Genomic DNA, 17,824 nt, shown 5'->3' with positions numbered 1-17,824 from the left:
GGCAGCCAAATTTTCCACCCACTCTCACAAAGAAAAAAAACGAATTCCCTAAATAAACAGAACACTTTCAGCCTACTACGATGTCCAAACACGGGGGTGAAAAATAACCCACCAAATACTCGATTCGACATCGACAAATATCATAAAGCAGTATTGAAGCTTGCCAACACCATCGGGGATCACCGGGAAAAAAAACTTGACTGAATAATAGCACTTAAATAGTTTACAGCTGGGACTCCACTCAGCTTTCCCCTTGTCTCTTGCGACCATCATTTTGACCATTCACTAGTTTTCCTGCTTCATTGGAGCAAAAACTTGTTTCGGAAGACGACCAACCAGCAGCAGGCAAAGGTCGTTTATTTATTACGATTCTTTTTCCCCAAAAAAAGGTCCTTGCCGGTTTCGTCCTGTTTTAATATGTTACCCATTAGTAAGCTAATTTTGGGTCGTTTGTTTTCCGCCGAGCACGCAGCTCATAAACACCGACTCCCGCACTAACGCACGCACGTGGGAAAAAGTGTGTGCGTACGAAGCCACACACACACCCGCTCCAGAAAAGTTTTAGGCAAAATTGTCCACCATAAATATTCATGAAATAGGAACGGTCCGGCTACGCGGCCGGACAAAGCAGGCGGAAGTTACTCACCCGTCGGTCATTCGATGCGCTGTTGGAAGCGCTGCACGGATCGTAAATGAGAAAGTAGGCCACCATCACCGCCAACTGCCTGCCAACAGTCATCGACATCAAAGCCGGCCATGATGTCCCGTATCTTGAATGTCGGTAAAGCAAAGTAGTAACATTTTTTACGACATTCACAGCAAGCGTGTCATTCCGGTCGACACTACTGTAGTAGCGAGCGCCGTCCATCGTAGTAGGCTCACTTTCATTCTACGTTCTAAACCCGGATCGGGACGCGGCAGGCATATGCCTTTACAGCGTTCTTAAGAGGATTTTTCAATTTTCCATACTTTAAAACTAATTTTATGGTCCTAGGTCGCTTCTTTCCCCCTTCTCTGTTTTGGTTTACCCCGAATGGAAGGGGCCCATTCAGATTTTTATTGCAGATTTATGCTTCCCCCTTTCCAGGGTTCGTAATCCGAAATTTTAACGACTTTCTGTCATATTCAAAAAGCCTAATGGAGTTTTTTTTCTCCCTCTCCGGCTTCTACCGTCTAAATGGGGCAGTAAAATCCTTCATACACAAACAATTCTGCATAGATTATGTAAATTCGCCCTAACTAGTGGTTGGAGTGGAGGAACGTTTACGGCCCGTGACGAACGCTAAAGCGCTCATCACTCGCATGAGAGCAACCGAAAATGGAACTTCACCTGGCCAGTTTGGCTAATTGGAACAGTTTTGTGGTTAGTTTATTTTGTTTGATACGAAAAATACGTACATTCATCATTGCCGAGAAGAGAATCGTGAGCAGCAGTCGAAAGTTCTGTTTTCGGTCTTGTTAGCTGTACAAAACCAGCATCAAGCACGAACGGAGAAGACTTTGACATCCGGAGCCAATCGTATCAATTTAACGCCCCGTTAAGGGAACATCGGCTGCGATTTATGTGACCTACCCCCTGCCTACTGCGATGCAGCGAACAGATTTCGTTCAGCGTGGCGGGAGGCGGGATTGGTTCCATCACATGCCTGCTGAGATCCAGCATCATCGGTAGGCATCGTGACCGACCCAACCGAGCGTTTCTGATTGGGTGTGCTTGAAACAAATTAAAAACTTTTATCAGGTTTGTTTTTTGAACTCTGTGTCTAACCTACAAAGTCCATTCTAAAATTAAATCACTCGATAAAGCGTCATGCTGCAACATGAGTAATTAGTTTCGTTTGGCACTAATCGATTCTTACTCAAAGGACAGTGCATTTAATTGGAAAATCACTCCAATTTTCCAATTGTTTGGCAGATTTGTAATTACGTTTTCCGAGTTGAATCAACACCTGGCATGCACCAACCATTGACAAGTTGACAGTTTCATAATGGAAACTGTTTTGATCTCGTTGCTTTTCCGACCACTGTCAACATAATAATAATTTCAACCCACTCAGTTCAAACAGTGAAAAGTGGCGCAAGTAGGTTCATTACAGCAAAAGGTTGATTTTCGACGTGTCAATTTCACGACAATCCTGTCATGTCCAATCGTAGTTAAACCATTCCGAGGAGGACGGTCTTTGGTGATATGTATAGGTACTGAAGAAAAACTGTTACGTTTCCACATTCCGAAACCGACCGGAGTGATGCTGGCAAACATAAAATTATAACCGTGTCTGGCTGCGTGATTGATAATTGCTCAGACAGCGTACGGAAATGAGATTTATGATCCTGATTACCTTTTCCAGTCCGATTTCAGCCCACACTTGAATGGATCCGGAAGAGTGGGGAGAGATACATTGGATACCGACTGATGAAGATCAAAGCCAGCCAGACAGAAGAGCGTTGATAGCAAATCGCAACAACAGCAACAACAATCGCAGTTGGTTCATAAATCATAGTATGTCATGACATACTACACAGATAAACAGATTATTTGCGTGTGTATCTCGTGTTAAAAATGAAGACCATGTGATTTCATTTGTTTTAAACAGAACTACTTTTGAATTTGAATCTAAATACTGGCGTCGCCTGCTTGTCTACGCCTCCTTCGATGATTTCGTTTGGAACTGATTCGACTACACTGTCATATATGACGAAATTGGGCGCCTGAAGTGGTGCAAAGCAACAAGGCCGGGAATAGACGTCACAAGCATTAATGTCAAATCTGAGCCGAACGAACAGGGAAAGGGCTCGAGAATATATCTCGAATGCACTATGGGAAAGTTCCATGCATACAGATGTCAAAAATAAGTTTTCTCAGCAGTTTTTTTTTGCTTTTATGTTTTCCAAAGATTAACATCAAAATTAATTTCACTTATGTTAAATATAAGTTCACTGGTCAACATATTATCTGCTAGAAGGAACAGTAAAACCTTTTTAATTTTAGATGGATAACAGCAAATAACTTCAAACGAAAAATTCGAAACGCAAATAACTTCAAACGAAAAATATGTCCTTCGGCGTAAGAACGATTTAAGCTGATCCTCGAATATAATAATTGCCAAAGAAATAGCCGCTTTGTGTTGCTATGAATGCATTTGAATAGGTTTACACACATATTTTTTTCCCTTTTTGCCTTTCTCATATAGAAAGGTTATGCAATCACTCTGAAAAACGTCAACCTAATCCCGGCCCGGAGGGCCGGGTGTCATATCCCATTCGACTCAGTTCGTCGAGATCGGAAAAAGTCTGTATGTGTGTGTGTGTATGTATGTATGTGTGTGTATGTGTGTGTGTATGTGTGTGTGTATGTGTGTGTGTATGTATGTGCGTATGTGTCAAATAATGTCACTCATTTTTCTCAGAGATGGCTGGACCGATTTGCCCAAACTTAGTCTCAAATGAAAGGTGCAACCTTCCCATCGGCTGCTATTGAATTTTGGATCGATCGGAATTCTGGTTCCGGAATTACGGGTTTCAGAGTACGGCCACACAGAAATTTCTCATATAAACTATAGGAAAAATTAAAAATAGAATTTTTATTTTTGATGCTAAATGTGTTCAAGGTGCATGAAACGTCGAGATTTGATGCAAACTCGAAAAAAAAATTTGACTACGATTCACTTTTTTGGATTTTGGCACATTTTTGCCTTTCTCATATAGAAAGGTTATGCAATCACTCTGAAAAACGTCAACCTAATCCCTAATTTTTTTTCGACTCGTTTAGGGTTTCTGGATTTTAACAGAGGCGTAGTTGATGGTTTACGGAGAGGGGTTACACCCCCCCCCCTCTACTGTTCGCGCCCCTCCTTTAAAAATCTCCTTATATCACCCCTCAGACCACCACCCCATCCAGCCCTCATACCCCTCCCTTTCAACCCCGTCATCTTTAAACCACCACTGTATCACAAAGCATAATAATTTAAGCTGGGGAGTCGTTCGTTCATGGGACTTTCGCCCTCTTCACATACCCAGCCCCGCATGACAAAATGAGTTAGCAAGCAGATAACATTGATCTAATGCTGATTAGGCTAATGGAGTATGATATTTTTTTGTTTCAAGTGTTTCACCGTCGACACGTAGCTCATCAAGTTCGTGGCTGGCATGACATTGTGTATAAGTGCAAAGTGTACTAAGAATGTAATGGACATTTCCACAATTATGTTGAACATAAAAAGCCTCCGTGCCATAGTTTAGAGAAATGAGAAAGGCACAATTGCACCGCTAGGTGGATTGGCATTTAATGGTGGGCATTTAATTTGCAAGGGACTGTGAAGTATATTTTTTTCAATATTAAGTATATTTTTTCAATATTAAGAACCATAGTACTCAAGGAAGTCCAAGGTGTTGAATAAAGAAAGTTTAGAAAAGCGTGGAATCCTAAATTTCATCTTGTTATTCCTGTACTCTTAATCGTTGAAATTATTTCGGTCATGCATTCTTAAAGTTAGTTATGATTATTTTGACGTTTCGATGTCGGGCCTCATTTTCAGTAAATACTATAAATTCAAGTAATTACACGAATAAAACTGTCAAAAAGCGTGAAATAGGGTCATATGAGCAACCTTTCCCAGCAAAGTTTCCCGACAACTTAACTGACCTGAACTAGAAGACAAAAGGTGCCGGGAAACTCTAAGCTTACTCATATGACCCTATTCCACGCTTTTCTGAACTTTGTTTCTTCAACTCCTTGCTCTTTCTTGAGTAATATGGCTATTAATATTGAAAAATATACTTCGACCGGAAAGTGGAGTGCCACTAATTAAATGCCATCACAAGTTGTGATTCACAACAGTTTACATACATAGACAATAAAATTTTCGAAGAATTTTTAAGTGATTCTACCACCAAAAACTATCAGTTCGAATTTTATGCATGTACATTTTAGTCAACTTTAAAATACAATATGAATAAATACATTTTAGTACTACTACCGACTGCGGCTCATTAGTTCACAAATGGCTGTAAAGATGGTGCCAGTTACAAATTTTATCCTCGTGGAGAAATGAAACATGTTGAATTGCACTGGCTTACCAACCGAATGATGTTTTTGATCTCGCTGGTCTCATCAGAAAATCAGAACAGCGCTCTTTCGGGTCCTCACCCAATTTCAGTTGTTGGATATTGAACACAAGAAATGTTTTAACTTTAGATCTGGCGTCTAACTGGTTGCCAACACAATTCCATTTGCTAATGAGACACATGTCGAAACGACTATCTTTGCTTACTAAAGTTAAAAATATAAAAGATAATTAATACAAGTATCCTCTTTCTAAAATATGTGAATGCATTGAAAATAGTGTACGCTACTGGCCAGTAGGCTGTTTATGTTTCCTAAAAGCTTTTAGAGAACAATCTAAATATTGTACTTTGCTTCAGAATATCAGCTGAATGCCAACTAAAAAGCCGGGATATGGTCAACAATTCCAAATCGTTCCGGCTTCCTTTTAATTATTGTGTTTTAATCAAAATGAATTACTTTCTTAGTGGTTATTAGGATTCATTAACACGATAAAAATATCGAATAGAGTCGTGAAAAAAATCTGTACACTCTCGTTGAAAACTTACCGTGATCAGGAGGAATGATTACAGTCTCAATTATCCTAAACACTAACGTTAGATCACACAGAACCAAACAAATGTAGAAGTGGAACAATTGACCGTAAACTACGAACGAATATGATTGGGGCAGTCCAACAGTCCTTGGGCGTGATATGGCCAAAAGCTAAATCGATCTCTGCCGGTAAATATCACACTAGAACTCTGAAACATAGTCTGGCTGTCGAAAACAAGTATAAGCGAAATTCTTAGTCAAAATTAATTTTTTTTTCTGATTAAGTAAATTCTTTGGCAAGTTGTTGATTTAGCAAGCCATCTTCACTGGAGTGCCAGTGAACGGACAAGTTTACAGAGAGAAGTGTTTCTACCAGAAGAGACTGTTACTATTCAATCAATCCCTCAAAGGCCCCACGCAGTTCTGGCCTTAAGAACGGGATTACTTACTAACTGAAACCAGGTTTCAATTCCATCAACAATCCTGAGAATCCTGCGAGGGTATTTGAAAACCGACTTCAGAGTGACCGAATTAGGCCAAGATATTTTATATGTGAAAATAGCGTTGCAGTGTGCAGATTCCCTCAGTCAATTTTGAAAAGAATTTGAAACACTCCTTGAACTGGATCCAACACGAATAGTGTTATCTGTTTTTTTTTTATTTTCTGTTTCTCTGGTGGCCGAGAAGGTCTGCCACACTACTGATGGCGCGAAGTCGAAACTTAAATGAGCTTTTCATGCGCAAAGTTATTCAATCCAAAAGGAAGATATATAGCAAAGCTTTCATCGTCGAGTATTTTCAATTTAAACTGTGGTGTATACAATTTGTTGTCTAACCGGTGCAGATTTATAACATTCCCAGACATGTTAACAAACAGCGATTAATTCTATAACGTTAGGAAGTTGATCATTTTGATTATTTAAAAAACTTCCATTTTCTTAAATTGTACATGATTTCTTGACCAGTTCATCGTGAACTATCTTGGATCATGTATCCTCAAGTTATATAGATTTTTGGTCTTCTGGGATCCAAGATTCACAAATTGCTTAATCCAGAATTCCGGGACTGCTTAATTTATGAACCACTCCCCAATCTTTTTAATACTTTTTAATACTAATGAATCGCTTAATTTCTCGATAGATTCATTTTTGAAAAATAAGTTCCTATTTTATTGAATAATTTATAACCGACTTCTTTGTATATCACAATATAAATTTCTTGTTACCGTGCCAGATTTAATTTCTGGTTAATGGATTTGAAGGAGTAGATCGATTCCGAGACTGAAGCATGACTTTGAATTATGACGGACAAACACTTATAGTGATTGTAACAACAGCAAAGAAGGTAATTAATTGCCGCAATCATCCCCGTTGGTATAAATAACGAATGAACTCCACGGTGATAATTAAATTGCATTTTTTTAAATGGTCCGGAACAACCCAATCACTCTGCTATTAGTACATAATGAACTTATGTAAATTAAGGAATTGGGATGAAACGTTCATGAACTTCTTACCGTAAGAAAAGTTCATAATAGTGGGCTCAAATAAATGTCTTTCAATATCGAGAGTTATACGCATAAAAAACTAAGGTAAATAAATAAAATGAGATGGAATGTCCATGAAAACGGTTCGTACAAACAGTTTAAGTTCTTCATTTGTTTCTTTAGACTTTTTGCCATTAAAATTTCTTCAAGATTAATTGTTGATAAATACACATTAAAAAGTCCTTCGAACTCAGGATCAGGAGCAAAATTATCGTAAAAACTTGTCATGTGGCAGTTCAAATTATTCCATTTAATTCTCGAGACTTTTTGACACCAGAAAAACTAGCTTTAGTGGAAGATTCAAGAATGTAAAATGAATATGCGAATCTTTACTAATATTGCTGGATTTGTTAGTAAAACAGTTGAACCTTTTTTTTGTACACTGATTTTGGTCTACAAGTGGCTCTAACAATTAAATGCTACGCTCAAAAGTCAGAAACTTGTTAAGTGGAAAAAATTACTTCATAAAGTGAAAACACAACATCATTTACCCTCAACACATGGTATTCAAATGAACTATACCGCATAACACGAAAGTTCTACAAATCTCTTCTAGACCTGGAAATTAGAAGCTATGATCACCAAGTTTCGAGGCTCTCAACCTGATCGTACAAATGGATCGTACAGATGAAATTCAAGATTACCAAACCGTGCCAGTGGTTTGAGAATTAGATGGAAAACAAATTTTTTTAATGATAAATATATTTATTTCTAAAATATGAAATTCTGTGAAATATGACGCCTATAAACCGGTCTTTCGGAAAGCTTCTGGTATCAAAGAATTCAGAAATCCAATGAATTGTTTTCCCAGCTTAATTCAGAAATATGAAAACATTCAGTAATTAATGGCACAGTGTATCCCGGAAGTCATGAATTTTACAAAGAGTCAGATATTTTTGTTTTATGGGGTGTTTGTGTTGCATGTTTTGCGCATAAGGGTGCCATGTTGCAGGGTCACATGGAAAGGAATACGGCGAACTAGCATTCTCACCATCTGTAATTCGACAAAGAATCATCCCGAGACCACTACTCCGTATTGCGACTTGCATCTTTGGATTGCACCAACGGGTGTACGTAGAGCTATATCTATATCTATATCTATATCTATATCTATATCTATATCTATATCTATATCTATATCTATATCTATATCTATATCTATATCTATATCTATATCTATATCTATATCTATATCTATATCTATATCTATATCTATATCTATATCTATATCTATATCTATATCTATATCTATATCTATATCTATATCTATATCTATATCTATATCTATATCTATATCTATATCTATATCTATATCTATATCTATATCTATATCTATATCTATATCTATATCTATATCTATATCTATATCTATATCTATATCTATATCTATATCTATATCTATATCTATATCTATATCAATATCTATATCTATATCTATATCTATATCTATATCTATATCTATATCTACCAGAATCTTAAAGTTCACGTCATTATTTATTAATGAATTTTACCGTTTATGTTGTAATTGAGTTTTGAATTAAACCATAGCTGGTTATAAACATCCAGCCAAGTTGCAAAGTTGCGATCATTTCTTCTAGGAAGATTTGTGGTAACTTTTTTCATGTCGGTTCCGTGCTTGGAGGAATCGGTAAAACAACAATCGAAAAAAATCGATGTGCTTACGCGCAGTTTTCGAAATTGCATTCTCTAATTCTCTAATTGTTTAACTGCTCTTTTTTATCCAACCAATTAAATTTATGTTTTGTCCCAATTTTTGGGTGTGATTAATCTTTTTGTTTGTGATACAGAACAACAGAAACTTACTAACAAGTCTTGCAAAATACAAAAATTTAATTCCGAACGCTCTCTCGATCCATCATTCGACTGAACGCCATGACACGCGATAACACCGCAACGAAGGTTCTACAAGTGCTTAAGAGCTCTTGACTAGTAAAGCAAAAATCAAGCAGACGATTGTTGCCATACAATGTCGTACAAGTCCAGCAATATTATATCCATCTAAGGGCCGATTTCTTCACCCGCGCTTAACTTTGAAACCAGGTTTACCAGTACGTTTAAACCTGGCTTAAGCGCTAAGCAAGGGTGAAAAATAGGCCCTAAGAGTCTCAGAGAAGACAGCAGCTAGCATCCAGGTACAGATAATTAGCCGAACAGTGGGGCTATTCATAGTCATTTCATTTGTAATCAGTGTAAGCGAATCTAGATGGTGATCAATTAAATAAAAAAAAATAAAAAAACAAGCGGAATATATTCGTTCGTTTCAACAAGTTTAACCATATTGCGGTACACACTTACAATCTTAGGTAAACACGTCATATCTTTGTGTTCAGTTCTTTGAACATCTTCATTTGATCATGAACCAGTGCCTCCAACTTAGCTATTCCCATCGTCGTGGAAGTCAGCTAAAGAAATCTCCATCAGGATATCTGAGACCGCTCCCAAAAGCCATCGTTCCATCAGTTTTCTCACTGTGTTATTCAACTCTTCCAAATAATAACCTACATGAAGAACAGTATAATTTTTGGACCGGTCCCTGAATCGTACACCAACTTACCAGAATCACCGGCTTCCTCAGAAGGCAAAAGCAACCTCTATCGTGGCTCTGCTCGACGTTGAAAAGGCCTCTGATAACGTCTGGGACGATGACCCGGTGTACAAGTTTGATTGATACAACCATACGGTCTGTCGGTCAGAACACTCCAGGTCACGCTGAATGGATCCATTCCGTTGTGCAAGCAGGTCAACACCGAAACATCACTAGATCCACTTCTATTTAACCTGTTCACCTCGGACTGCCTGAAAATGGAACTATGTCGCTGTTTGCGAAAATACTGCCATTGCCCAAAACAGTTATTACCTATTAGTAGGGTTGTGGTACCGGTAATACCGGTACCGAAAATCCCGGGAATACCGACCCATCTTTGGTACCGTAATACCGGTACTGAACAAAAGCCAGTACCGGTATTTTCGGTACTATACAATTTTTCACGACAAATATGTTAACTCTGCAGGGGGATCTGTTTCAAAATATCGGTCTGCAAGATAACGTTTAATTATATTAATTTGCCTTATAGATAAATCGTTGAGATAACACCTTTGTGTGGGAATGAGTTGGGGTCATCATCATAATAATTCTAGAAGTTAAAGTTTTATTAGCGACATTCCGATTGGTTTCCTTTATTCACTGGGTGGCGCGTACTAAGACTATGGTCTAAGTCATCTCTGTATTTGGTTTGCTCTTAAACCTTTATCTATAAAAGAACGAACAGCGTTTAGACTTGGTGAACTGCTTCAAACGGAGCGATTTGTAATTATTGGTGATCGGAAAATTCAGCAAAACTCAATAGTTTACAGGAAAGCAAGGAGCCTTGATATGCATTAGAGAATAGTGGGCTAACGACATAAAGGTCGGAACCAATTTTCAGAAAAGCAAGAGAGGAAATGCGATTAACCTGCTCGGATTTACTGCCATTCTCGCTTTGATTTACTGTTGTTAATAGGGTTTCATACATTTACCATCTGTTCAAATCGACGAAAGTCGCACCACTTAGCAGTTATTGCTTTCAAAGTGGCCTAGATTTCAAAATAAAAGAAGATGCCCTATATGAAAAATATCTTCTGTGAAATAAGTCTTACCATTCCGAAGCAATTAAAAACAATAAACATGTTTTTTGATCAGCACAAATCAATCATCTGTGAATAAGATCATCAGTTTGAGCATTCAATTTCAGTTTGAAGCTTTTTTCGAATGTTTTAAAAAATATTCGAGTACCGGTACTTTACCGGTACTGAGGGCTTCAGTACCGTAGTACCGGTTCTTGCTAAAAAGGGTCGGTACTGCGAACCCTACTTATTAGAGCATTAACCTCGGAATTTGAATGAAGCGCGAATGTCCTAAGAGACTACTTAAATATTTAGAAGATTCGTATCAGTACGGCAACGACCTAATTGCCAAAATCCTTTGCCTCCACGCGAAATCCCCCAATCTTGCTCTGGCAGAAGATTGTGCAATTGAACTGAATGGCACTGTGATGGGATGGTCCAAGGTTGACTTGACCCTGACACCAAGATGATTTTCAGGAAACAGACCGACAAAACGGTTATCAAATGTAACATCTGATTTGAACACCAACAACAACCGTAAGTCGACTTCAAAAAATGTTCAACATCTTTTGTTTTCATAGATCCATTATAAAACAAGAAAGATGGGAGGATAATGTCCGTGACTACACTTCGGGCTTTTAATTCAAATCTTATAATATTCAACGGAATCACGTTTCAATGAGAAATTTTAAAATTATTTTCTAATATAATTATGATTTTGAAAAGAACCTTTGATGCTAGCGTTGGTGTTGTTGAGTTGTTACAATGAATTCAAAGATCGTAGGAAGCTGCTGGCGTCTGTCCTTTATGTTCATCTGTTGTTCATAAATGAGATTCTGACATGATTGGTGTAAATTTTCAAATTTTAATTCTTCTGTATGTTTTTATAGTACTTATAAGCTCTATTTTGTTTGCTAATGAAAATACTCTTCAGGTGGTAGATATTTGTTTCAATTAGCCCCGGCCATTAGTACGGAGTTATACAAACTAAACAATGCAGACAGTTCAAACGCAGGCTTCCACATCGTAATAATCATCTTTTTTCCAGTGTTGATATCCCATCTTCCGAAATGAGATTGAAGAGTAGAACTCGACTAAAATCACATTGTTTTCTGTTCAAGATTTGCAAATCGGTGCATGAAATTAGCGGGAAGCAACCACAAATGAGCTTCGTTCGGGTGTTTTAAAATACGGTCCAACCAGCGTGAATGTAAATAATAGCCTCTGCTAGTAGCTCGACACAAACTGATTCATCCAACAGTCATGTATAGCTCACAAATATTACCTTTTCGGTATTGTACAGCCCTTTGAGTCCGTTTGTTGCAAACAGCTCTATACAAATGATTATAGAAATTAATTGGCAATAAATCTTTATTTAAAGGGAGGTCCTCATTAAAATTTAAAAAAATTCTTTGCGTTTTTTGAAAGGTATTAAACGGCTTTTTTGATCCGCACAACAAATAAGTTTCTACAGGCCATTGTTCGAAGCCGCGTACTGGCCGCCATGGGGCACTGCCGGCTCGAGACGCGCGCCTCAGGTAGAAACCTTTTCATGGCATTATGCACGTTCCCAGAATGCTTCGGGTTGTTAAAGTCACATTTTGGTCCGCCGTATTGGAATCGCCATTTTCCTAAAATGTTGGTACATATTAATTTAAATTCGTGTTTATAAATCACAAAAACTTTTCTTCTTGATTTTAGCTGAAATACCACATATTTTTAGTGGGGGTCCGCCATATTGGATCGGCCATTCTGAATTTCGAAAAACTGATTTCAGATTTGAAATCAACGAAGTCCAAAACCCATGATTCTATGTAATTGTCACAAAATATTGACATTCTTCCCTTAAAACTTTTCACCATTTTAGTATTTGCTTGGTGCACCACATTGACGACTCGGACCGAGATGAGTTGGAAAAAAATTCAAATTTTTCCGCACAGTTTTCGAAAGATTCAGTATAACATCGCTGAACATATTTTCGACAAAATGACGGAGAAGTTGATTAGTTGCATGCACTACCACAAAATATATAAGCGATCCGAATGCAGTGATCTAGTTACGAAAAAATATTTGAAACAAAGTTGGGCATTGAAAAGAAAAAGTTGTTCTACAAAAGTGCTTCAAATATTCACATTTTTAATTCTAAAGATTTGTTTGTAGGAGACCAATCACTGCGACCAGTATTTACATGGATTTCAATTCTACTGCACCTGTACGTGATTTGACTAGTCTGCCTATGAAATCATAAACCCGTTTAAGAACCATATATTTAAATATATTTTTGATTTTTCTAGTCAGCGTCAACTATATTACTTACTCAAAAAAATTGTTCTGATGCATCTAAGAATTTTATTAGCTGTATTAAAAAAACAAATTAGAGCTACACATTTTTTAAATTTTGTCCACCTGACTTCCCATAGTGCAATAATGATAGTGATTGTGTGCGATGTTTATTTCGCCGTTGGCTCCGAACGCTTCCGCTTAATCGGCTAATGGTGCTGATGATGATGGTGTTGATGATGATGACAATAATGAGTGGTGGTGGTGTGATGAGTAAATTATGTGGTCGCATATGAATCTACCCGGGGGCACTCTCGTTTTCTGCCGCACACACCACAATTATCAAGCGTGTGCCGGGAATTAACGCATGAATGGTAAGGTAGATGAAAACAAGCCTTATTGACAGAACTGCGATGAATAGGTTGCGAAGTTGCTGGCTCCGATTCGGTGCATTCCTTTCAAATATCTGACAGGTGCAGTTTATTTTTGAGATTTTCGATGCGGCTGGAATGTAACACCGGAACTTAATCACACACATCAAACGCGGGCAAGGAAAATTGTCCTGATAGTATTAAGTCAAGCTTTGATTTCTTTTCTTCCATATCGATCAAGTGTCAAAACAACCATTCCAGTATTAATCCATAATCCAAACAGGAAAACAACAATCACAATTCAAGCATCAAAGCAAGCGAAGCTTCGCATCTGAAGCCTTTGAACCGCATCGACATTTACATCATGTCATAACAGCTCACTGCGATCCGACAGCACACTGCCAGTCTCTTTTTTCAGGCTTGACACAAACTAATGGCCTCGTCGGTGTTGGTACATCACTTTTAATCAGTTCAACGGGGACGCTTTTAGACGCACACCATTAGTGTCCATTTTGATTGAATGATTACCATTTTTCAGCTCTTTTCAATCATTTATCTAAACGTGCATTTGTTTGTCCTCTCCCATCGCCAATCCAAATCAAGTGTGAACGTCCGATTTTTACACCACCCACACTCTGTGTCTGTCGAACAACATCTACAAATCGAATGACAACTAAAACCGGATTTCATATTTTTCTTTTCCCATAGGCTGCCTCCTGGACGGAGTTCCGCCTTCAGCTCCACCAGATGTACCACCGCGTAATCCAACAATGAATCGGATGAATGGTCGTGTCACCGGTAACCCTACAGAGCTGGGCGTCGATTTCGAACCGTCGTGTCTGGTGCGAACGCCGTCGGGCAACGTGTACATTCCGAGCGGAAATATAGGTGAGTTCTTTTCCTTCTTTTTCTTCTCTCGTTACTTACAACGCAAAGTAAACTAACTGGAAGCAGCCGGTCCCGTCAAGTAATATAGTCAGTGGATGGACAAGCTAAGATAGTAAAAACCAAAGACGATGAATAAACGTTGTGATAGGGTAAATATTTGAAGATCGTATTACCGAACCCCGTTTTCCGCCTCTTGAAAAGTGACACTGACTGGCCGGGGGACTGGGAGCGCAAAGTGCTCAAGCTCGCTTTTGATAAATTATTTAACGCGAATGCAAAGCAAACAGATGCCACCCACCGCGACGGATAGTTTCAGTGCCGGGTGGTAGAGAGCAGCACTAGGTAAACAAACAATAGGCGACGCTTTCACGGCTAGCTGAGCGCGGAGCAATGTGAGGCGTTTCTATTTCTGGGTATCGAAAATTAATTAAAACTGCTGTCAATTGTAGTCGAAGCACCTGACGGCTACAGGTGCGCTGTTCGATGGTTTTGTAGTGAGAGCCTGTCTCCTGTTGTTGCTGGGTACTGTCGCTGTATAGAATAATAACAGTTCGATTCGCGAGACTCTCGGTGGCGTGTTTTGTGTCCCTGTCAGATGTTCAAAAACATCAACATTCGCTCTTATTTTTAAATTGGATCTCGGTGTTCTGTTAGAAATGTGAAAGATAAAAAACAGTATTCAAGGGAAAAAGCTTTCTGCTCGGATACAACTTTTTTTTGCTGGTTCAGTCCAGCTACACGAAACGGTTCATCCAGGCTAGGTTCGGATGACTTTTGTTCTGGTTATTGAATTTCAAAGAATTGCCTGTTTTTTCGGTGGGTCAGGTCAAATGAACTCGCAAACGCGTAAGCTCAAGCTGGACCAGAAAAACGAGCTTGTAATGATCGATCTCACGTGCAACGGCAAAGAGCATCACATTGATTGGCGTGGGCAGCGTAGCGAACGTTGGATTAAATTACCGGCGGAGGATACCTTTTTTATATCGGACAGTATCCGACATGTTGTGCAACTAAATGTATCCATAGATATGCGATATGTGTCAATTGCCAATTCCACTCCAGTCGCTTTAATTATTATGACCTCGTTTCGTCGTCTTTCTATATTTGCATACTAAACATCGATCGCTCTCAAGATCTCAAATCTACTGTTTACTTTGCGCTGGCACCACTTAGCTATCGGATGGCAGCTGCTTGATCATATGAAAGGGAAAAAATTAAAACCCCATTGAGCACATTCTTCAAATACGACGACCACTACACTGTCAGTTTTGTTTGCATTTAAACTACGTACTGTAGCATCTGGTTTGATCTGTGCTAGCGACGACGACGACAATCGAACGTGCGTATGTCTCGTTCGTAGGGCGTTGCAAAAGAAAACATTGCTCCACCAAAGTGCACCCCTGGAGAGCAACAGTTGCTCAATTATGCAACCCGCCCGGACCGGCCGTCAGTCGAGAGCAACATGATCCAGATTGCATCGCCGCTGCCAAGTCGGCCCCGTTCATTTTTTTTTATTTTTATTTTTTGATGGACAGCTTTGTCAGTGCTCGCAGGTCGTTTAATAATTTTCCACCTCTCCTGGTTTAAGGTGTTTCAGCACGGTGTAGGTTGCGCCTTAGCCCGACCCGGTTGATCCTCTCGATGTCTCGAAATTTGATTATTTTTCCACTTGTCACTGGTTTTTTTTTCTGCTGACTGCTTGAGCGAATGACACCTCCAAGCTCTAGCGGATTTTGACGGGTCCAGTATGGATTGCATCGGCGAGAAAACTCTTGCAATTGCTGCCTACTAAACACGTAGCAACCGATCGATGCCAGCAACATGAACGAGAAACATACCCCCCATCAACGGGTTTCGTTACAACGCTACGCCTACTACGGATATGTTCGTACGCAGTTTGCTTTCATCCCGATCTGTGAGACGGGCAACAAAAAAACAACACACAGCCTACTACCGCAGAAAATTTTCGACGCTGTGAAAGTGATGCTCAAAGTCGTTCCGTCGCTGTTGGATTGAGGGCCTGTCGTGATTTTCGGAGAAGGTTTGAAAAAAAACGCGCGCGCGAAATGATTACATTTATTATAGCGAATCGTACCTACCCCCTACACGCACCTACCGATACAGTACAGGTTCGTGTGTTTTCTCGATGCGCTTTCGCTTTCGCAAATATCTGTGTCAATCATGCGGAGCCCTGCCATTCAGTCGGGATTTTTGGTAAAGAACAGGCACAGGAATGGGACGCTAGGGGAAACGAAGTGTTTGATCTGGAGAACTGGATCGGAAGAATTGGAGACGGGTAGGTGGTAACGGTAACATGAGATGGCTGTGTAGGTTTGAAAATAAGATCTAAGTATGAATAATAAGCCTAGTGTAGTATCTAGAAAATTATTTTATTCTACCAATTTGCACTTTTCAAATTGCTAGAAACTATTTTTTTTTTTAATTTTCGGAGAATTCGCACGCAGCAAACTTTTGTTTTTTCTTGAACATGTGTGTGTGTGTGTGTTAACCATCCTATCTCCCACTAGCTGGTAGTGATTTACAGAAAAAAAGATGTTTGCAACATTCATGCAAATAACTTGGTTCACGGATTTAGGAAGGTGTTAGCTCAATTGACTTTCCGATGACCCATTTCGTGTACAGTGCCGGACATGTTCCGAGGTCATCGTTCCATCAACTAGCCCCGCCTTACTCTAATGTTTGTATCAATTGAATTGTAACATTACAGTAAGACTTTCGATTCCATTTAAGCAGGAAATCGACACGTATTTAGTATATTGGTTCAATTTGTATATATATATAACATAACACATGTGTACTAGAAAACTTACCATTTTTGCAGTTTTCTACCTTCATTTCTATCTCCCATTTATGTCTCCTTTGACTCTCATCCACATTTCTTGAATTCCTGCTTATTTAAGAAAGAAAGGGGGAAATAAAAAAAAACCGATAGACTCCGTGTTTTCCTCAACGCTTTCGTTTCTCTTAGTCTGGTGTCACTGCCTGTTGGACTTGTGTAAGTTGTTCCATTGCAGATCTCCAAGGGGCTGTAATTGGAGGAAGATCTGACTTCTATCCAGAAGTATCAGTTTTTCACATTAACCTTTACAGTACCAAGCTAAAATTTTTCTGAAAATTTTGTTTAAATTTTGTTCTCATTTCGTCAATTTTTGACTGAATTGGATGAAACTGGCTTTGAAAGATCTGGAATTTAGTCCAGTTTCTATATACCGAGTAGTGTTCAAATCCGTGGACCGGTTCCGGAACTAATCCGAATTCCCTTGGGGTATATCCGGCATCCCAGTGGGGTGACGGACGAGTTTTGAAGAAACATCCCGTAAATTTAAGTAATTGTATTTTGAAATGTGCTACATATGACTATTTCCCATTGATCCTTCACAATAGACATGAATTGGACCAATCTTGGAGACCGGAGAACTGTTCCGGGAGAACCTAAGAAAATGTATATATTTTTCTATCATTCCAGCGATTTCGGTTCATAGCTTTATACGAAATGCG

General features: G+C 38.9%; 1 protein-coding gene across 9 annotated transcripts in view; it reads left to right on the top strand.

The window, feature by feature from the left end:
• LOC131688976 (teneurin-m) overlaps positions 1-17,824 on the top strand; it is a 573,241-nt gene that overhangs the window by 259,259 nt on the left and 296,158 nt on the right. For all 9 annotated transcript variants that reach the window (XM_058973677.1, XM_058973678.1, XM_058973676.1 and 6 more), the window contains one exon: positions 14,126-14,305. In XM_058973677.1, the coding sequence (XP_058829660.1) occupies positions 14,188-14,305 (118 nt within the window). In that variant the 5' untranslated portion in view covers positions 14,126-14,187. The remainder of the gene's footprint in view (positions 1-14,125; positions 14,306-17,824) is intronic.

Source organism: Topomyia yanbarensis, chromosome 3, assembly GCF_030247195.1.
Source record: "Topomyia yanbarensis strain Yona2022 chromosome 3, ASM3024719v1, whole genome shotgun sequence".
In the NCBI taxonomy this organism is placed as follows: domain Eukaryota; kingdom Metazoa; phylum Arthropoda; class Insecta; order Diptera; family Culicidae; genus Topomyia; species Topomyia yanbarensis.
This window is presented reverse-complemented; position numbering and strand designations above follow the sequence as displayed.